The sequence below is a fragment of the Cavia porcellus genome, unplaced genomic scaffold (genome assembly GCF_034190915.1).
Source record: "Cavia porcellus strain 051 isolate PalLab524CR breed Dunkin Hartley unplaced genomic scaffold, mCavPor4.1 scaffold_4, whole genome shotgun sequence".
Lineage (NCBI taxonomy): Eukaryota > Metazoa > Chordata > Mammalia > Rodentia > Caviidae > Cavia > Cavia porcellus.
Genome location: NW_026947487.1, coordinates 44,333,022 through 44,357,344, shown reverse-complemented (window position 1 = coordinate 44,357,344; position 24,323 = coordinate 44,333,022). Strand labels below are relative to the sequence as shown.

Below are 24,323 nucleotides of genomic sequence, written 5' to 3'. Positions count from 1 at the left end.
GAAAGTAACCAAGTAGAAAATTCATAATAACAGCACTGAGACTTTCCTCTGCTTTTGGAATAAAATCAAATATCTGTCTTTACAGAAAGGATCCAAAAAGGAGATAACTGATACCAATTTAGGTCATCATTCACATCTCAGAGCTGTGGAACAAAATGACTATGTGTGTGTTTGTTTCAGAGTCATCAGTCAAGGATAGCCACTCTCTACCTGCCTTTGTTCGGGCTGCTTATTGAGAACGTCCAGCGGATCAACGTGAGGGATGTGTCACCATTCCCTGCAAACCCAGGCAGTGTACGTAGCATAGTTACATGGATACAGCTTGTTTTATTGCCTTCTGTAGAAGAGAAATTTATTCTCTCATAAGGGGAAAAGCCAAAAGTCCAAGTCAAGGTGTCATCAGAGCCTCTAGGGAAGAACCCGCCCCAAGCTGTTCTCTCAGCCTCTGGTGGTTGCTAGCAACCCCTAGTGTTCTGTGGCCTCTGGCTGCAGGACTCCACCCTCTGCTTTTGTCTTTGCCTGGTGTTCTCCCCACTGTGTGTCTGTGGCTTTGTGTGCCTTCTCCTTTTCTTATAAGTCAACACTGATGAGGTTACCTTATATCTTAATTACATCAGGAAAGATGCTGTTTCCAAATAAGATTACATCCTGAAATTCCAGGTAGACATGAATCTTGGGATACTTTACTGAACCTAGGGTACATCCTCCTCTGTACATTGCCAATAACCCCATAATAATCCATAGTACTCTTGTTGAATTATATTTTGATGAGGATGGGAGTCAATCAGTAAACCTTAGCATTTCACCTTCTAATGGCCTAGTGTGTTATAAGGACTCAGAATTTTCATTTGTGTATTCAGTAAAAATTTATGTGGAGCAAAAGAAGAAGAAAAAAGTATAGTTCCAATGCTCAGAGGTGGCCCTCAGAGCTCATGCTCAGCCCAGTCTGACGGCAGTAGGCTATACAGTCTTGGAAAAGCCATGTCTTCAGGCTGCAGTTTCTCCTCACCGAGCAGATGTCAGAGATGCCAAGGTGTGAGCATGATGCTACCTCTAGAACTGACCACTGTCCTATATATTGTCTGCACAGTGTCTCAAGGAGATGTGGGAAATTAAAGTAACTGAATGATGACCCAAGATAATCTGAGTGCTTGGCTGGAGATTTATTTTTTATTCAATCTTTGATACATGTTCATTTGTGGTCTTGTTTTAAAGATTCTTGATAACATATTGCAGGTCAGCATTTTCAAAGCAATAAAATTATCAAATTGCTTATCACATTTCACTTGCAAAAGTCTTATAAGTAACCCCAATGATTTTTAATTATTAAAATTTATAAAAGTTTTATACATTGAAATTTTTTAAAATTTCATTTAAAGAAAGAAAGAAGAGAAAATTTTTAAAAATATAAAAAACAAGAAAAAAGTAGAATACAGAATTTTTAAAAAATTAACATCATAAAAGTGCTAGTTGATAGATTACATACTGTCATCTTAACAATAGTTGTTAAAGTTACAAAATCAAAGCATAAAAAGTGTCTAGTTACTCAAACATTGACAGTGCAGTCTCTTCTGTTCAGTGATCCAATAGAAATTTATTAATATTGTCATCTATCTTACTACACATACTATTACATACTTCAGAACACTTTCCTTCTCTTTCACTTTTTTTTTTTTTTGATCTTTTTCCTTTTTATTAGTACTGGAGATCGAACTCACGACTGCCTGCTTGCAAGGCAGGCGCTTATGCCGCCGAGCTATATCCCCAGCCCCTCACTCTTATAATATCTATTATTTTTTTGGATCCCAATAGTGTGCCAGTTATTATTATTTTTTATACTAGAGAGACAATGTGATATTTACTAATGTGAGTCTTGTTTATTTCACTAAGGATATTCTCAAGTTGCTTCCATTTACCTATAAAGGCCTCAAGATCATCCTTTTTATAGCTGAATAGTATTCCATTGTATAAAATACCACCTTTTTTTCATCCACTCTGTGGTTGATGGACATTTTGGTTGTTTCCAAGATTTAGCTATCACAATTGTGCTGCTATGAACATGGGTGCACATATATCACTGTTACATGGCCTTTTCAATTTTTCTGGGAAAATACCCAGGAGGGGAATAGCTGGATTGAATGGAACTTCAATCCTAGTTTTTTGAGGAGTCTCCATACTGATTTCCACAGTGGTTGCACCATACACATTGAAATTTGTATTCTTTCTCTTCCTGAAGTTCTCTTCTTGGCCTTAGAAGATTAGTATTTGAATAGATATTAACAGCTCTCTTTCCCTTATATTCAGGGCCTATGATCTGAGTCCACTGTTAATTTTACCACTTTATTTATATGCATCTGGGACGTTTCCATGCATATTTCTGTGTCTTGTCCCCCAACAATAAAAGATTGTCCTATTTTTTGAACTACTTTTTCACTCCCAAATACATATGCTAAATAATGTTAAGCTGAGATGGTTCATAGATTTTTTTTGTCCTATTACAAAAGGCATAACTTTCTCTATCCTAAAAGCAGCTCATTGATCTTGACCTATATACATATATATAACATCCCCTCCTCATGCATGTTCTCTAACTCTGTTTCTAAACAGAATACATCAGTCAGAATGGAATGCAACCTCCCTGTCCTGTTTCAGTCCTGAGAGAAATGAATAGAATAAGATGTTTCTTTGGCTTTTATCAAACTAAAATCCTCCTTTCTGATATAACTTTAAAGTTAATAGTTTCTCCCCTAACAGAGTTCATGTCAAGTTCCAAGGATCCAGAAACAGTTAGTGCTTCTCTTCTAACTTTCTGTGGCTCATTAGAAGCCAATACTGTGGCTAGAAAGAGCTGGGAGACTTTTTCTGCGGGAGAAAAGTTCCGCAATGGTGTAAAGAAAGGCTGGATATAAGAATCTAGGTAAGGGAAATGCTTTAGAACTGCTAAAGGAAAAAACAGTGACTTTAGGAAACAAGGCTGCTTTCTCCTCCACCACTACCCTAAGTCTCCGCTGCCCTCCTCTGCTTACCTCCTCTCTGACCTGTCTGCCATCTCCTCCCCATCCATGCAGTGCGACTGCTCCTCCTACTGTGTCAGGCTGTCCTGTGTCACCCCAACAGTTACTCACACCCGGAGAACAGTCATCTTTCAGTCATCTTTGACTGTTCCTTCTTTTCCCTCTTTGCCAGACTGTGAAGGATGAACCCCTTGCTCTGCCGACTGGGAACCCACTTGTGACACCACAGAAGGGAAACACAGTGGACCACAGCCTGCACAAAGACCTCTTAGGCGCCATCTCAGGCCTTGGTAATGCTCCGAGCTCTTACAGCCCCTGCCCAGGGTCTCACGCGATGTCTATAATCTGCACGTTGTTCAGGTGTTACACTTGGGGGTGTCTGAGTTTCTGCCTTACATATTCTTTCTGGGTGGTGATGTTTCATGACAGAATGTAATAAAGATTCCAAAATCCTAGTGAATCGTGAACATAGTGCATTTAATTTCTTACCTAGGCTTTTTGCTTTTTGTTAAATGCTTGTTAAGTTGATTTGACATTTTAAATCTTAGATTGTTTATATTTTTAGAAAATAAGTATCTTTGGGGCTGGGGATTTAGCTCAGCGGCATAAGCGCCTGCCTTGCAAGCAGGCACTTTGACCCCTGGTACCGATAAAAACAAAAAAGACAAAAAAAAAAAAAAAAAAAGAAAAGAAGTATCTTTGCAGATTTGGCGGGCAAGATTTACTTGTAATGGTGACAAAGTGATTCCTAAAGGAAATAGCAGTTTGCAGGTAGGACTCAATCCTAAAATCAGTTTTTAAAAACTGATTTTTTTTTCCCCCAGTATAGAACAGTGGAAGAGCAGCCTACATGGGGAGGAAAGCAGATGGTGTGAACTAAGATGCAGATAGAATCTTTTCTTCATAAGGAAATGCCTGAGAAAATGTACCTATTTATATTCTGATTAATTCAGCTCCAGTTTCCTAAAGATAATGATACTGTATCTTTTTCCCAAAGAATTAATGCAGATGTTGATAGTCTTCTGTTCTTTATTTTTCCCTCTCTTTACCACACTTTGAATAAATAAAGCATCCTGTGATGGCTAGTGTTTAGGCTGTCCATTAATGGTACAAAGTTAGGAAGTGCTCTTCTTATCCTGTTAGTTCACAGCATGTTGTCCATTCTGACAGCATCTGTACTGTTACTAGTAGGCCACTTTACATAGTAGGTGATGAAACGGGGAAAACATAAACTAAGAAAACCCATACCAATGCCCAAGTTTATCCTACTGTACCATAACAATTGATTACCTTATTTATACGTGTGTATTTTCTGGTGGTTCTCCCCTCATTTAATGTTGTAAAAGTGAGTGCAAATGCTTAGAGCCTGGCACACAGTAAATGTGTAGCAGATGTTGAATGTTTTTCCAAGTTTCCATTTATCCCTTTTGTGCTAACTTCATTCTGTTTCTGTCCTCCTCTGTTCACATGTCAAGCTGCTGTCCTGGGAGTGGGGAGGTGACTTGTCTGCAGCAATTCATACCACTAATTTAGGCAAGACAGATTTGGCTTTGGATCTGTCCTCCACTGCTGACTATTTTCCATGGCCAAGTTTATACCCTCTATATCCACATATCCAAAACAGCCATTGTCAGAGATGAGCTGCTGCGTTGTGTGCAGTGCTTGGCATGGTAAACACTCAGCATTATTATTTGACCAATTGTTGCTGTAATCAATTCAGTTCTGTTCATCATCCATGCTTTCTGGTAGCTCTTACTAGCCCATTAGATGAGTCTACAAGCCTGAGTGTGTCGGAAATTTTAATGATCTGGCTTTAGTGACAGTACTCTGGAATCACAAGTTCCTTTTTCTAAGTACCCAGTGCATTGGACTGTTGTGCGTGAAGGAGAGAGAGATGAACTAAACTTTACATTTTACTTGCTTATTGTTTAAGGTCTTTAAAAGTCAGACTGTTCACTAGGATGTTAAATACAAACACACACATACACACCCACCCCTCACAGGAACAAACTCAGTATGTTGTTTTTGACCTCTTGCATTTGCACCTGGCTACCTTAAGATTCTCGTTTTAGGATCAAACCTAAAAATCTGGAAGTTAGGGTCTAGTTTTACTTTATTGATTAACTCTTTCTCCTGAGTTCAGTATTCTACATCTGCTGTGAACACAAGTGTATTAGGAGGATTGTAACTTGATCATGTTGTGTGTTTCTTTTCCCTTCGTCTAGGAAAAGGGTCATGGTTTTTTCATATGGCTTGAGTTGCTTCTGTGACAGTCTATCGTATGATTTCTGTCCTGGGAAAATGCAACTTGTGAGTTGTATTAAGGCCCCTTTTCTGGCCTTCATTTATACAGTATTTTCAAATTCCTCTAACTCTTCTTTTCTTGGTCATAATACTGAATCAGTGTAGGGATACTAGTGAATAAATCTGAGTGTTTGGAAACAGGAATGATTTACAACCTTTATGTTATAGGCTTGAGGTTATATACCATTTTGATGTTGACCTGAGAAAGAACTTAATCCTATTATCTATTAACTTTTACAAAGTGTGTTAAAAAATACTTTTGGTGTGACTCGGGAGCTGGTTACATTTGTTATTTATTCTTTAACTTTGAGATATCTCACTCCATGCTATCTAGTTTGTCTACTGAAACCTGGAAGTATCGGGCCTGCTGTGGATGCCAGTCTAGGAGTGTATGCTTACACTGCCAATCCCATGCCAACACATTCCTCATGCCAGCTACAAACCCAGCCAGGCCTTTCTGCTGGAAGCAGGCATTTTGGTTCAGCACAGAATGTACAAGTCCCCTGAGTCATTTTTAATTACGTAGTTTATTTAACTCTTACCTAAGCAGGAAGTCAATCTGTTATCTTAAATTCCATAGTACCAAAGTAGATTTCAAATGCTGATTTTTTTTTTTTTTAGAATTATCACAAAGTTTATTTCTTACTTAGATTTCCTTTCTATTCACAATGCTTATGGGAGAGATTTCCAAATATTCTCAATTGACAGGCAGTGGGAGTGGACCTTTTATTGTCACAGTAATTTTTTATTGTGTCTCTTAAGCTAAAACTAACAGTTCTGTTTATTAAAACTTAACAGTTCTGCTTGCTACCTACTTAGAACCAAATAACTTAATATTTATTTTTTAACGACTTAAGCATTTTAAAATACACGAAAATTTAAAGAAAAATATTTTATACCATTTTTAACAACCATAGCCATTATCAGTGGGTTGTGTGTGTCCAGTAGAAACTCACAGCTGTTCACACTTAGAATCAGATTGTCATTCTCACTTCCTGTTCCACATGATTTTTATCCAGGACCTGGTTTTTTTTTTTTTTTGTCTTTTTCATTTTTATCGGTACCGGGGATCGAACTCACAATCGCCTGTTTGCAAGGCAGGTGCTTATGCTGCTGAGCTAAATCCCCAGCCCTCAGGACCTGCTTTTTATCATAGCATTTACCAAATACCTAGCTGCACAAAGCCATGAAATTATCAAAAGGAACATATGACCAAATATTTAAACTATAGTTTCTGGCCAGTGTCAAGTAACGTTTGTTTTCCTTGAATATTTAAAATACCCTATGATACCACAGAGTTTGCTTGGGTACCTCGATATAGTTTACATATGGTGGTTTTGTCCTACAGTTTAATTTTTGATTGGGTAGTTGTGTGTGGCTTATTTTATAACTTTTTATCTTCATCCTACCCATTCGAAAATAATGTATGCTCCTATAGTCTCAGCAACTAAAAATGGTTTCTGGCAAGTGACTTGACATTTGTGCTTAAATGTCTTAGAGTTTATTTTTTATCTCATTTTATATGATGACCTGGTTCTTTAAAGATTGTAACTGAGTATAACTCCTGAGGCAATTTCTTAACAAAAATATGAGTGCCATAAAAGTAATTTCCCTTAAACTTGTTAGTACTTTATTTTGTTCTGCCTTACAAAACTTACATCTTTGCTTAATTTCTATTTAGCTTCTCCATATACAACTTCAACGCCAAACATCAACAGTGTGAGAAGTGCTGACTCTAGAGGGTCTTTGATAAGCACAGATTCGGGAAATAGCCTTCCAGAAAGAAACAGTGAGAAGAGCAATTCCCTGGATAAGGTAATTTCTTTTCACATAATACAAGTGTTTTGTATAACTAATGGATTTAGCCCAAAATAAACATGCTTCATATTCTCTAGTGGTTGTTAATTGTAGCTTTAAAAAAAAATAAAAAACAACAACAAACAAAAAAACCCACACTATTTGGTTGAATTGCGATACATAATCAGAGCTTTCTCTACGGTTGGAAGCCTGTCTCCTGAAACTTTTCCCTATTTGTGTGTGTGTGTGTGTGTTGCTAGGAATCAAACCCAGAGCCTTGCACATGATAGGGAAATGCTTTACCAGTGAGCTGTAAGGCTCCAGCCCCTTAAACACTAGATTCTTGTTGCGAGGATCTCAGATCAGGGCAGCATTTGTAATGTAGTATATTGAATGATTCTGGCAGGATGGTGCTTAGAGAGTCAACCTGCTCTTTAGTTAGATCCCCACAATATGTTGGAGGACTCAGACTCTTTGTAACTTGGTGAGAAAATATAAAGCTTAAATCTAACCCTGGAACCATAGGAGATTGGTACCACCTTGGGCATTGTTTTCCTATGTTATTTCAAGGAATAGGAAAGCACTCTTCCAATAAACAGGTAGGAATGTGTTCCTAGTTTTTACAAAATGTCCAGAAAACAGCCTTCTAGTTTGTGAACATGTCACTCGGTCCTCTGTTGGGCAGCAGCATGACTGTCTTTAAATGCAGTTGTGGCAGGGTGCAAGCATCAGTGTGAGTGTGTGTCGTGACTTGTCAAACTTCTCCCTTGACCCCAACATGCCTGCGTGTGTAGAGGGAAAAGCTGCTCCGAAGGCACTCCACCTTTGTCATACGCAGTGCTGGAGAGGAGGAGGATAGCTGCCAGTCGGCCAGGAAAAACCGGGTCACTGTGGACTTCTCCCTTCTAACGATTCCACCTTTGCCAGAAGAACCGTTGCCTGCTGCACCCTCCCTCCCACCACAAGAAGTAGCGTTGTCCTCGTGGCCCCAAGTGAACGAGCCCGCAAGATAATGCATCCATACCAGTTTTGCCACTAATTGCATTTCTTCTTAAATAAAAATGTTCACATACCTAGTTAACTAAGCCTGTTCACATATCTGATGAGTTAATACATATGTTCAGTTGGCCACTCATGCCTTCAGTGAAATATCTTTTTTTTTTTAACTGACATTTTTTTCTTGGTGTTTGGTAAAAATACTCCTGATTTCCACTGGAAATATAATTTGGAGAGTTTTTAATTAAGAAATGAGATTTATGTTCTGTTTTTTTCTTAATGTGAACCCGCTGTCTAGTGGTAAAACTGCTCCCCCCATGGGAACTGACATTTGCAGTGTTGAGCTTATGATGGAATGCCCTCCTCAGTTTCTGGTCTTTGGCAGTGCTGTGCGGAGGTGTCCCTATTGGTCCCATTGGGTACCTGCCCCCCAGTGATGCCCGCAGCATGACCCACAGTGACCTCTGAATGGCAGCACCTCAGGTCCGGGCCTGTGTGGCTGACACACAGCAGCCTTCAGATGTCCCTTGCTGCAGCAGCCGCAGCTGTTCTGAGGAGACGGCTGCTGGGCTGTGTCTTCTGCATCCTCACTTCTCTGTGTGAGCCTTGCACACACGCTTTTTTGCATGAAGTTTTACTTGACATAACAACAGCCTGTGCCTTCTGGCTTGTCCCTTTGGAAAGTATGCAAAGGGGACAAGGCAGAGCTCCAAGGAGCAGTGTTTCTGTGTATGCAAGGTAAAGGTGTGCCTGTCGTGTTGCTGTGCCTGTAGTTTACTTGTTCTTTCCAGTTTGTCTAATCTAAGACTCTTTCTCTTCCAAGGAAGAAAAGTGAAATGAATTTTCCCCCCATAATGAAATAGAAAAATTAATTTTATTTCCTTTTTAGCACCAGCAAACTAGCACTTTGGGAAATTCTGTGGTTCGCTGTGACAAACTTGACCAGTCTGAGATTAAGAGCCTACTGATGTGTTTCCTCTACATATTAAAAAGCATGTCTGATGGTAGGTAAAAATGAAGATTTCTGTTTTGCTTTTTTCAGTATTAAATTTTTTAAAAACTGTAATAGAAAAATATAAGGGTCTAAAAAGATTTTATATGAAAAAATGGTAGAAATAAATTGCTTGCTGTGGAAAAATAGATTTGTTGTGTTACTCTAGAAGATGAACTCTAAAATGTCAGAACCATTTTCTAAATATATATTAAACTTGGACCTACTATTATAACTAGAAGATATGAGCAGATAAATGAAATAGCTTTTGATTTTGTAAAATTTTGTTTGTCCAAACAAGCTTTAAGACAACTTGAATAACTGTACTAGTCTCATGAATTAGAAAATAATGTTTTTCAGGGATGTAAGCATTCCTTGCATTTAGAAATATGCATATGGTATCCTGGCTTTAACTGGGAAGTACATTATTTTAGTTTCTAATGGAAGTATTAGCATCGTAGTAGATTATGTTATTGAGAGTGTGACAACCACGTTTTTAATAAAAATGAGCAGAGCCATTAATGCTTTATCTATATCATGTGAAACTTATAAATACATATGATAGTTTCAACCCTGACTGTTAACCAATTCCTTAAAATTATGTGCCTTACAGTTTTTATCCTGGTGGTTTATTTTTCCCTACAACAAATCACAAGGTACATTATGAGCTTCCTTAAAGTCATTGAATTAAAACAAACTCTGCTGAAAACAAAATGCCTTTTTTGAGACCCTGAAGCCTTTTGTGTTGTATCTTGGGCAGTTGGTATGGGTATTAAATATCTATAAAAAAGTGTTCCTGAAAATAGTGTTTTGTTTTATTTATTTCCATTTCAGTACTATTAGCAGCCTGACACAGATGCTAATAATGATCTTCTTGCTAAGAATTAGGTAATTTATCTTCAGTTACTTTCAAGTGGCAGTTTAATAGAGAAGAAAAAATGATTCCCTTGAATGATGACCAAATACAAAAGCACAGGGAACTCACTGTATTTGGATTATAAAGTTGAAATTTCTTCACATCTGAGTTCTAGATTTTGCTTCACAGTAGTGAGTTTTAGCTGGCATTATAGTCCGTTCTTCCCCTTGATTTAAAATACTTTGAATTTCAAATACTGATTATGATATATAATCAGAGAGCAACTGGTTTTTAAAGACAAGTATACCAGAACTTTGGAGGGGTTTCATATGACATTCTGCCTCCCCAGTTACAAATAAGCATGCTGCAGCCCTCCATTTTCCTCCTTTCCTCTTTCTTCTTACTTCCTTATTTTCTATCAGGAGAGAGGACTCGATCTGGCCTCAGTTTTCTGTTAAGAAAAGAAAGAAAGAAAGAAAGAAAGAAAAGAAAAGAAAAAGAAAGTATACCAGAAATTTTGGACCCAAGTGAAAGTTACCTTTTAAATTCAGTCCTTCAGAAAGCTGGATACATGTTTTTTATTTTGTTTTGTTAATTCTTACTAGTACTTGTTGGCAGTACTAAATGCTGGAATTTTTTGTACAATAGCAAACTGATACAGGTTCATACCAATTGATACAGTGTTTCACTTCTAAGAATTATGTATCCCATAAGATGTGGTTTGATGTGCATACAAAAATCCATGTGAAGCCACATGTGTTGGCACACAGTAATCACAACACTCTGGGAGGCTGAGGCAGGAGAATCAAAAGCTCAAGTTCCTCTTGAGCACTTTAGCAACTGCTGACTCTGTTTCAAAATAAAAAAATAAATTTTTATAAAGACTGAAAATGTAGCTTGCTGGCAAGGTCCTGGCTTCAATCCTTAATGCCAGAAAAGAACAGGAAAGGAAGAGAGGAGAAAGAAAAAAAATTATAGTGGCAGAAGATTAGAGAAAAGTAGTTAATGTCTTATCAGTAGGGTGCTGGTTACCTCAAATGTGGTCTATCCATAGAGAGGAATATTATGCAGCTTGGAAAAGTTTGAGGTAGATCCAAGCTGTATTGCTCAGTCAAAACTCAAAGATAAAGCAGTATTTGCAGTATATAGATACCTTCAACAAATGCATTTCTGGGAAGGGATCCTGCAGTAGGAAAAGGGAGAGCCTAACTTTGGATTATATCCCACTGATATTCTTTGAATTCTCTGGTCTATATAAGAGAATATTATGTGTAAGTTAAATAAGCCTTGTACTGCCATTTGTACCTGGAAATGCATGACAAGATTAAAGTTCAGGTGCTCAGTCGTAGCTTAAGGTGAGCGAGCCGGTTACATGTTTTGCCCAGGCTAGGTTTGTCGGTATGCTTTGCCCTTTGATCAGCTATAAAATGGGGCAGAAGAAGGGTTTGGAGGCCTAAACTCTGGGGTCTCTTCACATTGTCATAATAATAAGTGCTTCTTCATAGTGTGTATGATATGTACAGTGATTCTGACCAAATCAATGTTTATTTTCCAGATGCTCTGTTTACATACTGGAACAAGGCTTCAACATCTGAACTTATGGACTTTTTCACAATATCTGAGTGAGTAGTTTTGTGTTTGCTCACTGCTTCTTGATTTTCCAGCCTGAAGAACGCTGCAGTGGAGCCAGGAGTGTAGTTGGTGTCACACCTTTCTTACTAAGCTCGCTCTTCTGGACATGACCCCAGCACCTATTTTCAGGGCTTACGAGCAAGTAAACAGAACCCAGCATATTATTACAGATAGATGTGTTATAGATGAGAGGTGACTATTTCTGTGGATAAGCCATTTCATAAAACACTACAAAATTTATTCATTGCAGTGCACAGATAGTGGTTTTCTAAGTTGAATCTAGTGCCCATATTAACTAATTTTATCTCTTAGTATAAGTGTGTGGTTTCTTTTAAACTCTTTATTTTTAGAAATAGAGGCACAATTCCTTATCCAAATCTGCTAGAGACAGATGATTTTTCAAATTCAGAATTTTTTGGATTTTTGAAAAATTTACATGAGGTAGCACATAGCGCATAACATTCCAGCAGCATTTTATGCAGCACCCCAAAGTCCAGCACATTATTACATTTTCAGTGAAAATAGAGAGAGAAAGAAATGCTGCCATTCTTTAAGGCAGCTTTCTGTCTGTGCGTTTGAGCCATGTTTTGCACAGACTTACATGGAGACTTGTTTTTACATGTTATGCCTTTTGGAATCGCAAGTAAAAGGCTGTGGTCCTGGCTTCAACAGGGGCTTGGTTCATAGTCTTGGTTCACAGGCTCATGACAGGCTCATAACTCTGCTGAGTTAAAGTTGTTTTAACTATCTCTTATTAAGTGAGTGATTTAAAAAAACAAACAAATAGTTTTGTGGATATATTAAAGCAAAAACTACATACTTGACGTCTGTAAAGGGCCAGTACCTGAAGTTGAACTGAAAGAGAGCGCTTCTTCTGTAGCTCTGAGTGAAGGTGAATAAGCCACGTGGAACAGTAGTATGGTCTCCGGCGCAGCCTGAAGCCAGTGCTGTGGATAAACCTCGAGCCCTTGGTGAGGGAGTCTGTCAGCGTGGCCTTTGTTCTTAGGTGCCCCAGCCACCACCATTCTGGTAGCTGCACAGCATGAGGCCTCCCTCCCAGGTTGATCATTTCCTCTGTGTTTGAATTTGTTGTTGTAAATAGACTTAAAGAAAGAAGTGTATTTAAAATAATTTTATCACTGCCTTCCCTAACAGTGTTTCTTCCATCCGCAGAGTCTGCTTGCACCAGTTCCAGTACATGGGGAAACGATACATAGCCAGGTACTGTGGGGCCTTCCAGTGTGAAATGACGTGGCCTCTTCCGTGTTTCTTGGGTCTGAATGTGTGAGAATGGTGGTCTGTGTGATTGGCCGGCAGCAATCACATAAGCAGCCCTGAGGACAGTTGGCAGCCCCTGTGTTGCTGCCATGCCATCAGAGAGCTCTTTCACTGGCTTTCCTGCGTTCCTTGTAGCTCACCTGTGTGGGGCCTCTCTTGGAAATCTGTCATCATGGCCTGTTGATAGTTTCCATACTTCCTTCCAGTTTCTCCCTTACTTTTATTGTCTCCTTATTTGTCTTCTCCCTCTTTCTCTTGTTCAGGTATTTTCTCTTCCCTCATTGATTTCTTTTGTTATTACTTTCAAAGATCATTTTTTGCTGTTTCTCTTTCCAGCTATGAAGGTACTAATTCCTCTTCAACTCTTCTTTCTTGAGTGGAAGTTTTTAAACTATCTCAGATTAGTGTGGGCTTCACAGTCCTTCTCTAAAATGGTCCTTTTCTCTTATTCTGAGTAATCAATAAGTTTTCTGTGTTCTGATGTGACTGATAACTCCCCGTTGCCCTGTGGCTGGCTCCTGCAGGGCTAGGAGCTCCTCAGCGAAGCATGGCCAGGCAGCTTCTCCTTTGGGAGCACCTCTCACAGCACATGGTGTCTTTAGGAAGTTCTTCCCCGACCCTCTTGCCATTCAGTGTGTTTGTGTTATGAGCCATTCTGTGTTAGTGTGCATGCGGGGTCTTGTTCTAAGTGTCATATTTTCTATTGTTTTTAACCGCTTAATCATAAGTAAACACATATAGATATGTGTATAAAAGCTGTAATTGTAATTGAGATTTGATTCACTTATCTGTAATTCTTTTTATAATAATGACATGATAAAGATTAATAGAACTTTTTGAATGTGAAGATTTAGTTTATATGTTAACATTGTTCTATTCTGGGGTCATAAGTATAGTGTCTCTTAAAAGAGTGACTTTTCTTTTAAAAAGCAAATTTGGGAGACTTTGGTGCTTTCCTCTTATTAAAATTTTCTATTTTTAATTGAAACATAATCACATGTAAAATTTTCTGATCTTTTGTTTTTATCACAAAAGTAATCTTTATGTTGAGCTTTTAAGTTCCAAATGCAAGTATATACAAGGTGCCTTTATGCCATTGACATACCTTAACTTTTATTCTCTTTGACTTTGTCCTGTGAAGATGGGCAAGCAGTGTACTTTGTAATAGAAAAGTACTGTGCTGGGTAGGCTTCACACCTTCTTTGTAGATACTGTCACATCAAAGCATGTGGAGAATATTGTGCCAAGTAGAACAAAATGCCTCAGAGATTAAAATGGTGATTGTGAGAAGCTGAAGATTTCTGTCTTGAAAACGATTTCAGAATTGGGTTTTGCAAAGTAATGAAATTTTGGTGGATTTTTCTCATAAGATTTAAAAATCTTTCAGCTTCAAAAGCCCCTGTATATATTTGCATATATGGACTGCCTTAAAAATAGATGGGCAAAAGAAGATACAGATGGTATTACTTTGTTCCATGCACTGTGGGAAGATATATCCTGCTGTATAAAAAAATTGCCATGATTTCTGCTGCATGTAATGAAGATCCTGAGCCATCGTGTAAACATTGTCAGCATTTGCCATTCCTGGTGGTCCAACTATGTGAATACTGTGCCTTCTCCTTGTCACTTGGAAATCACCCAGTAGCATGTCTTCCATGATAGCCCATGCATGTCCCTGTTCTCTACACACAGTAACACACGGTTGGCTCCGGGATGGGGGACAGGTGTCATTCCAGCACTGGTTTCATTTCCGTCTGCTCTGGTGATGGTACACAGTAGAAAATCAGCTGTTTGATTGCTAACCCAGATCACTTTTCTGTTTTCTCTACTTGACTGCTGACAAGTTTAACAAAGTCTGTGGCTCTTCTCCTTCCTGCTTGGGTAAGAATAAAGGTGTTAAAACTGCCTCATACATTCCTTCCCATTGCATGTTTGTTCTCTGTTTCTCCCAGTGCATTTTAAAGTTACAAATGTATATATTTCTTTCATAACATAATCTGGAAAGGTTCTCAGTGTTTTGACAATTGTCAGAATGTTGACCTTTAGCTCCACATTGGAGTGATATTCACTGTTTGAAAAGTCCCATCTCTAAAGTACTTCCTAAAAATGAGAAGGACTTGCTTCGGCTTGATGTTCGCTTCTTTGTTGTCAGGTGCTTTGCTGTGAACTCTGTAAGAGCTACTGCCTGTTTTTGTCTCTAGCTTCTTGGCTGCAGTCAGTCAGTGCGTGGCCTGCCTCCTTTGTGCCATGTCCTGGCTTCGCTAATACTTCCATCTCACTGCAGTGTAACACGTCTAACTTTTGCTTCTATCCCATTTCACTCATGTTGCAGGAACCAGGAGGGGTTGGGATCCATAGTTCATGTTCGAAAGTCTCAGACATTGCCTGTTTCCCGTAACAGAACAGGAATGATGCATGCCAGATTGCAGCAGCTGGGCAGCCTGGATAACTCTGTCACTTTTAACCACAGTAAGTCCCATGACATACTATCCTAACAGCTAGCCGTCTCTCTGCCGCCTCAGAGGAGAGAGCCCCGCCACACCACAGCACATCACCAACTTGATTTTTCTTCCAGCTCAAAGCAACTAGGAAGAAGAACTCCTGGCACAGTTCCCTTTCCTGGAGGAGAGTCCTCAGTATTGGGGAGTGACATAATGTGGAACATGGTCAACTATGGCACCAATCCCAAAAGCCCCATTCCCACAGCAAAACGTGGCAGGTTCAATAGCCAAACAGTCTTGGAACTCTGAATTTTGTTTGGATTCACTGCCTGTAACCACGTTATCACTAATTTTTCCCTGCACCTCCTGAGAACATCTGGGACAGATTCTTTTTGCTCCTCCGGATCTTGTGCATGTAATTGATCAAGCGTCCACATTCTGACACTCTAGCTCTGATAGCTCTGAATGTATGTTAATCCTTACACCACTGTGAATCAATTTGTGAGGGTATGGAAAAGCATCCAATAACAAAGTGACTTTTTCTGTGTTTTCAGTGTGAGAAAGATATCAAGTGTTCTTGGAATTTCTGTAGACAATGGTAAGATTTAATCAGGTTGAAGTCTGCTTACCAGGCTGCTTCACTTGCAAACCAAGACTTTTCATTCATCTTGCCTTCCTAACTTTGGGGCTTTTCTAATTTCACTATAGAAATTCTGCCAAAATGTAGGAACATATTTTTAATTTACTTTTATCAGTAATCAGAGGGGTCATGGTTTTATGTACTATTTTAGCAATTTCGGTATTTCATTTGCTTAAGGGTTTCTCTAAGGAGAAAACCTAAATATATCAACTGTGCAGCATATGAAAAACTAATGTGACCATCTCTAGGTCTCATCTATTAGTGTTGTGTTCTCTGACGTGTCCCATCTCCTTTCCAAGCACTATCTTTAATCATGATTATTAATCTCTTCTGATCATTTCTAATCACACAAATTCTGTTAATACTTTTTCGTAATATAGAGTAAGAGTAGAGATAATACTCCCAACCTCTTGTTTTAATAATAGTTTAAGACTGTGCATAGTGGCACATGCCTGTAGCCCCAGCACTTGGGAGGCTCAGGCAGGATGATCGTCATAAGGTGAAGGCCAGCCTAGGCTACATATTGAGTTCAAGACCAGCCTGGACTACTACGTAGTAAGACCCTGTCTCAAGAAAAAAATTTTAAGACAATAGAGAGATCAGAAGATAGCGATTTCCCTCACTTTCACCCAAGCCATGTTCACTGTAAGTCTTTATAAAAGTCTAGGCTTAACTTAAATGAGCTTTATGTCAATGTGCTACACATTAAGTTGACTGCCAGAATATACTGGGGTTTGTTTTTTTTTTTTTTTGTCTTTTTCATTTCTATCGGTACCGGGGATCAAACTCACGACTGCCTGCTTACAAGGCAGGCGCTTATGCCGCTGAGCTAAATCCCCAGCCCCCGAAAATACTGGTTTTGAAACACTGGTTTTGAGTTCTATACTTGGTATAAAATGTACAGTGAGTAACAAATTTAAGGCTACAATGCTTGATTTTTCAAACTCCTTGTGGACCTCTCCTGGGACAAGGAGTTAAAACAATAAAACAGATTTTTAAAATTTTTATTTTCATTTCCTTTTTAGCAACAAAATTTAGTGTCCAGTGGTATGCTGATTCACCTGACTTCCTTTGTCTGGATAATCTACATGACACAAACTTAACCCAGGATCACTTGAAATAAATGCTTAAACTTTGAAGCATTAAAAAAAAAGCACATCTCCACATGTAATCTTGTAATCCCAGGGATTACAAGATTAATGGGAGGCTGAAGCAGGAGGATTACCATGAGTTCAAGGCCAGCCTGAACTCAGTGAGACCTTGTCTCAAAACGAAACAAAACAAAACAGTTCAAGACCCTGCCTCCAAAAATAATCATTTAGGAAACAAGCAAAAATAAAGTGAATGATCAAAACACAAGAAACAACTTCAGTCCATTCTGATATGCAGAAGCTCTTCCTACGGCAAATGCCTTGAACTGGAGCAGAGAGACAGCTGGGTGCGTGCACTGCCAAATGCCATGCTGTTAGCCTGGTGAAATTCCATTTTCTCTCCCTGCTGCCCACAGAAAGGCCTGTCTTCCCTGCCTCCCTCCTCAGCTCATTTTTTTTTGTCAGTTTTCAATGGCACTCTGTCCTCAATTACATTTTCTCCCTGCTTTGCGAGGAAGCATAGTAGTACTGTGACTCTTTTTTAGTTTTCCTCTGTTTTCTATAATTCCTTCTCATCCCAAGTTGGTTCTGAAGTCTCCCAAGTCATTCCATCCTCTAGAGCTCCGTCTCTAATTCTGATTATGTGTTTGGCTGCTAGCTTCTCTACTAGCTTTTTGCATTCTTAAGTGATGACCGTAGACAAAAACCACGGGGCGGTGGGGTTTATATTGTATGTGTGTATACACATGTGTTCTTTGGTGAGCCTGCATTATGCATATATGCATACTTATTTATTTACGTCTGTACCTGTATATTTTATGGGCAAATCATGGCCTTGTAATGTTTATTTTTAAAAATATGTTTAACAATAAATACAGTACCTTTTGTTGGTCTTACCAATATGATCACCACAGATTTAGTATGTGAGAGATCTGCTATAGATACCCCTGGTTTAAGATGAATTTATGTCATTAAAAGAAAAAATAGAGTCCCTGTACATCTACATGTCAGACCTCAGTTTGACCAGCAGGGAGCAGCAGAGGCCTGTGAAGAAACCTTGCTTTGCATAATTGACCATCTATAGCTTCTCATATAGGACAAGGGAAAAAAATATCATATGTGCTGCACATATAACTCTAGTAGGGTCTTAAATTTGTTCTTTGATTTTGGTAGGAAATCATAAAAGTGAAAAATCCTGCGGCAAGCTAAATAGTCTTTTAACTATTTGAAAAACTCTTAAAGAATAGATTTTTTATTGCCTGGCCATATGAACAGTAAATCTTTAAAACACTTAGACGTTGACCTAGTCTGTGTAACTTACTCATTGTTTATCAATAGAGATTTATGTCAACCAACAAATAAGCAATACATTTACATATATATAAATAAAATAACATTTTGTGTTTATTTTGGTGCCAAGTGTTTTTCTAGGAATATCCTAAATTCATTTGCATGTTAATTTATATTTCCGCTGGTATGATAGGGGGAAAAGCCAGCTAGGAACATATAAAGAAAATCTGTTTCATGTAACCCAGTGTAAGAGGCAGTTTAAGATCACTGGGTTAAGATGCAGCGACTTGTATTTCAGGTCAGTGTTGGAAAGCATGTTTTCACTGAACTGCCCGTAAAGGTGTTGTGGGCACCGGGTGACGAGGTTGTGAACACAGAATGGAGGAGGACCTGGTGGGCTATTATCCTGGTTGCTTAAGTACTCTGTGAGGTATTGGATGACATGGCTGTGACACTTTGCTTAGCTCTGAAATATTTTGATACCTATGAAGCACAAGTAAGCAAATGAATATAGATGATAAGTAAATTATTTTATTGACTATAATATGAATTGATATGTGAACATGAAAAATACAGAAAATGCATACATCTCTGAATTAGTACCTTTCAAAAATTTTTTAAACAATGCATGATATAGCTTTAAAATTAGGTAAAATGTACTTCATTATTTTAAACATTAATACTCAAGATGATAAATTAAATGTAAACCCACATTTCCTTTCCACGTTTCTGAGATATGTTTTTATACATTATCTAGGCTTCTGAAGTCAGATGTATCTTAATTATGCATCTACTATGGCAGTTTGTCATTAGCTTCTTGCTATTAATAGGGCCTTACAGTTGAGAAAGTCGGGTATAGCACCCATTTAAAGTCAGCCATTCTAATGTCCCTAGTTCTCTTATGCCTAGTGTTTCATTGTTGGAGCAGTATATAACAATGGAACATAATAAAAATTTTGCTCTTTGGAATCTTGTTCCTTGAGTCTTTCTAGATGACATATATGAATTTTGTACAAAAATTTTAAAAATTAAAACCTTTGGCATAAATGGGTTAAGGAGGACTTCAAAGTAAAATGTACCCTATGCATAAAGCAGTAGTTTTAGGACTATAATTCATACCATTTGCAGGCACTGTTAGGCATTGGGTTGCAGTATCTGGCAGTGAATGCTGTTGGCATGGTACCCTCTTCTAAGTATGACCCCCTGGGTTACAGACTGTGCTACAAATCATTCTCTCAGTGGTCAGTGGCTGTACTGCAAACCATATGATTTTTGCCTTAGTGTATTATTCCTGATTCTGAATTCTACTCCTTGTCCACCTGTGAGGAAAACCTTTTTAGCAGCAGAAATGTAAGGGGGAATAAGTAACAGATTGTGTAGATGTAGGCCATTTTGATATTTTGCATACATATTTGTACTTAGCCAGATACCAGGAACTAAATATCTAAGGAAGTAGATTTACATTTGGGGAATTCTCTTAGCAAGAAGGTTCCTGATCATTTAGTATTTATATTTTCATGTATTTTCTCATAAACTTACTATTTTCCTAGATTCATATTATGGTCCAGAGAAAAATAATAAGAATTTGCTTTTATAAAGGAAAAGAGAAGATGAAAGCATTTCCTGTGAAATTATGATCTGACTTACTCTTCTGTCTCAAACATCCTTTGTCAGAAAAGGCATGTGGCTGTGGTTGGGCTTCTGCCTGTCTACCACATCACCCCGATGTCAGGCCGGTGGGGAGGGAGAAATAGTTTACAGATGTAGTTGCCATTATTAAGTTGAGCTATTTAGGTACGATGAACTTATTACATAGATTAATGCTAACCAACTGTAAACATGACAACATAATTGGCCCTTGAGTGTTCAAACACCTGTAAATTTTAGAGTAAGTCATTTGTCAGAGTAAGAATGGAATGACAGCTATGTAAATTTGAGCAGTAATCGTGAGAGCTAAAGGAGTGCCTTGGCACACACAGCAGAGATTGCATATCCCTTCCCGGAGACTATCCAGCCAGTGCCTCAAGGCAGCACTGCCCCCTAGTGGCAATACATATCATTCTCTTACTTCTCAGAAGCTACTTTAAAGCAATTTAAGAAAGTTCTCTTTCTCTTAAGACCACTGTCAGATCTACGAATTCATTTTAATTTTACTATGGTGGCCTGTAACATGGTGACTGTTGATTAAAGTCTTCTCTCATGCACAACTCTGTTCCAGGTCTTGGGACATGCTGTCTTTTATTTCTGTGATAGAACAGTATTTAGACATACTGCCATTTGTTTTTAGAGATTTTAAAAAATAACATTCGCTCCAAATGTTTTGAATTTTGAGATGAAGCTCTGTTTAAGGAAAAGCAAAGTATGACATGTTTTGGATAAAAGGACCATTTGTTTTAGATTCTCAGTATTCTACAGAGAACAGTGGTAGCATATATCTACTTCATGTTACTCAGACAAACACAGATTGATTTTTATATAAACCTATATAAATATGGTCCTTTCTCTAATGGATATTAGAACTGTAATATAGTAATTTAAAGAAATTTTTTCATTACCAGATTTCCTATGTGTACATAAGTATGTAATAATTTAATTAGCATTGCCAAAATCTACTTCCTTAATTGTGCTAGGCTTTTAGCCATGAGCAAATAAATTCAATGGGAACTCATAAGTGCTTGGACATCTTATTTATAAGTTACTTAAATGCACTTAGCCAGTAGTTTTGCTAAAAAGAGAAAAAGGCAGTTCTATGCACAGAAAGAAATTAAAATTACCTTCAAAGCGGATTCCTTGTTAAAATGTAACCTAGACTGAAAAATCCTTCAGAGAAATGATAGACCTCCATAAAGGGCCAGCCTGTGTGAAAACTTTGGTTGGACTAGTAACAGGTGTTGTGTTTTGCTGTTGTTAATGTTGTTTGGTGGTGTTTGGTGTTTTTGGGAGGAGGTGGGGGAATCCACTCTTAGCAGATTTTGATCACTTTAACAATAATCATCAGTCTGTATGTTTTCCTCTTTTGTTGTCTCTATCTTACCAAACCTCACCTAATGAAGGAATGTGTTGGCTTGTGTAAAGGCAGTACAGTACCGCAGGCACCTGTCTTATCTGTGAGGAAGAAAGAGAAACAGAGCTAGCATGTGCCAGTGTGTGACATGACATGTCCTCATTCCATGGAGACACTGTCCTCTGCACAGAGTGACAGCATTGTGAATCAGATACTGAACCTCAGGGCCTCCTTTTTAAAAGTACCTCTGTAACTCTGAAAAACTTTCTTGTGGACTTTTAAAAATATTTTAGAATTTAATTCAGAATGTTGTCCTTCCAAAGTTCTCTCTTTTGTGCTAATAATTTGCACGACGGTAATACCCAGAACAAGGAATTTGGAGTGAAGGTTCTAAACTTTCCCATACTGGTCTCATGGAAATTCCTATGTTTTCTCTGCTTCATTTTCCTGATCTATATACAAAATGTCCTCCTCTTTGGAGTATTAAGAAAACTAACGATTAGTAAGTATTGACTTACTTTAACTCCTTGGAGAAAGACATTACCTTGTGTTTTATTATATGGCCATCTTTCTGTGTATTCTAGACCAACACTATAACATCTTTGCATCCCTATATGTATTTCTGCTAATGCATACCATTTCATAACTTAATATCTCAAATTATATGTCAGACTGCATTTATATCAGCACTAAATTGGTTTTATAGCCTTTGTAGAAAAAGTTTGTATTTAAATTATGTATGATTAAGATAAGTTTACATGACAGTTTCTTCTTCCTTTTCTTAAACATTTCTTTCAGACATATTGGCTTTTATGCTTTTCTTAAAGCAAGTAGAAACCTATTTGTAATGCAGTCAACTCTTGATTATCATTCATGATTCTAGCTAATGATACATTTAGTGACTTGACACTTTTATAGCATTCACTGGGTACCAGGTGCTATTCTAGGAGCTTCATAATTAATGGATTTAATCCTCATTACCACTCTTTGAGGTAAATACTCTTACTATTTCCATTCTGCAGATAGGAAACTGAGATATAAAGAGGTGCAATAACTTGCTCACATTCACACACCTAGTAAATGGTGGAGCTCAATTCTGTAGCCAGCAGCCTGAGCTCAGGTTGTTTTTTGGGTATTTTTTTGATAGCAGGGGACTGAACTCACAATCGTGTGCTTGCCAGGCAAGTGCTTATACCACTGAGCTAAATCCCTGGCCCAACGTTCATCTTTTTAACTCCTATGCTGCACTGCTGCCTCTTGTCTATGTGGGGAACTTGGAAATCCCACCATCCGTTTACAGCCTCACCATTCTGACAGCTTAGTCAAGCAGCCTTTCTTGATGTACGTGCTAGCTCCACTGCTTACTACCTGGGTGACTTTAGACATTTTATTTAGCCTTTCTGTGCCCCTATTTCCTCATCTGCAAAAAGGGTTTAATAAAGTATGTACTTCATAAGGGTGTTAGGATTAAACAATACATGTAAGTTTCCTGTACACATGGTTGCACATAGCAAACACACCATTAATGTTTGTTTTCATTTCCCTTTCAGAATTGAAAAAGAGTTGTAATTAAATTTGTTAATGCCACTCCCAAAACCCTAAATTGAGCCCCAGAAGGGGACTCTCTATAGATAATCAAAAGTTGACTGTGACTGTCCCATCCCACCAGCCTTGCTACGGAAACCACTGGGCAGTAACTCTGTGCTGTAATTCATGTAGGCTATGGCCACTCGGATGCAGATGTTCTCCACCAATCACTGCTGGAAGCCAACATTGCTACTGAGGTTTGCCTTACAGCTCTGGACACGCTCTCTCTATTTACACTGGCGTTTAAGGTTCGTATTAAATAGCAATCATGGTCAGTTTTTAAAACTCAACTAGCACAAACTTAAGACATTGTATTTTTACTTAAGCAATTTGTTTTTGTCATTGTAAGGACAGTATTAATCTTTTTTTTCTTTTCTTTTTTTTTTGATACTGAGAATCAAATCATGACATCACACTTGCCAGGCAAGTGCTATGCCAGTATTAATCTTTAACTTCCTTAATGAAACCATTCCACACAGAATGGCTTGAATTCTCTAAAGTATAATAAAGCTCAGCTGGTCCACATATACAACATGCTTGGAAATGATGGAAGAAGTCTCTAGAAGTGGTTAACTCTTGGATAGAAGAAAGAATTTACCTGAAAAAATAGGGCTTTGCTAAAACCTCAGGATGATGAATATGGGAACATAATCAGGCATTTCTGCCTTGAATATCTTTAAACGTGACTAAATGTTATAGCAGTTACAATTAGGTACTCAGAGGGAGAGGAGTGATAGATAAAAATCATAATTTTAAAAATATTATCTGTTACTAAATTAAATGACAGAATTATTTCAGGGATAGAAAATAGTCCTTTTTTCCCCCAATCTTGTTTTTTAGATTTTAACAAATAATATTCAAGTAGTTGAAGATGGGCTCTCAACGCTGTTTCCCTTTCTGCTTATTAATGTTTTTAGGATAGGAAAGGGTGATTGAGTTCATGTTAATATACTACAGATCCTGAAACAGTATGTTTAATTGCAAGGGTATTTGGGAAATAGAACCAGTCATACTCTGCTTTCCTTGTCTCTACACATAAAGCACATCTTTACTAGGGAAGTAAAAATAGTGACCTCAATGTCCTGTCATTGTATTTTAGTCTGCTTTTTTGTTCTACTCAGTAGTCACAGCCATTGTGGAAGTGCCACCCACCAACCCACCCACTTCCAGTGGCTCTCAGAGCAAGGTCTCCAGCTGTAGCCCTTGAAAGCCCTTGGAAATATGAATTCTCAGGCCCCAGCCCAGACCTATTCAGTCAGAAACTAACTGGGTTAAGACTCAGGCTGTACAGCTTGAGAACCATAGCTCTGCTGGACCCATCAGAGAGACCTTTAAAGTCCTTTCTATTTTCTGTTGGATAGTTTAGTTTAAATATCTCATGTAAATAGGCAGTGTGGCTTCA

At 38.1% G+C, this 24,323-nt stretch overlaps 1 protein-coding gene across 22 annotated transcripts in view; it reads left to right on the top strand.

Annotated features, from left to right (window-relative positions):
• Positions 1 to 24,323, top strand: part of Dock9 (dedicator of cytokinesis 9) — a 261,185-nt gene that overhangs the window by 195,721 nt on the left and 41,141 nt on the right. For 12 of the 22 annotated variants that reach the window (XM_063246974.1, XM_063246962.1, XM_063246961.1 and 9 more), the window contains exons 32-39: positions 181 to 294; positions 3,187 to 3,304; positions 7,000 to 7,133; positions 9,001 to 9,115; positions 11,514 to 11,580; positions 12,764 to 12,811; positions 15,201 to 15,337; positions 23,054 to 23,169. In XM_063246974.1, coding sequence (XP_063103044.1) covers positions 181 to 294; positions 3,187 to 3,304; positions 7,000 to 7,133; positions 9,001 to 9,115; positions 11,514 to 11,580; positions 12,764 to 12,811; positions 15,201 to 15,337; positions 23,054 to 23,169 — 849 coding nt within the window. Of the gene's footprint in view, positions 1 to 180; positions 295 to 3,186; positions 3,305 to 6,999; positions 7,134 to 9,000; positions 9,116 to 11,513; positions 11,581 to 12,763; positions 12,812 to 15,200; positions 15,338 to 15,863; positions 15,908 to 23,053; positions 23,170 to 24,323 lie in introns of all 22 variants that reach the window. The other 10 variants (XM_063246980.1, XM_063246967.1, XM_063246977.1 and 7 more) reach the window with 2 other exon arrangements.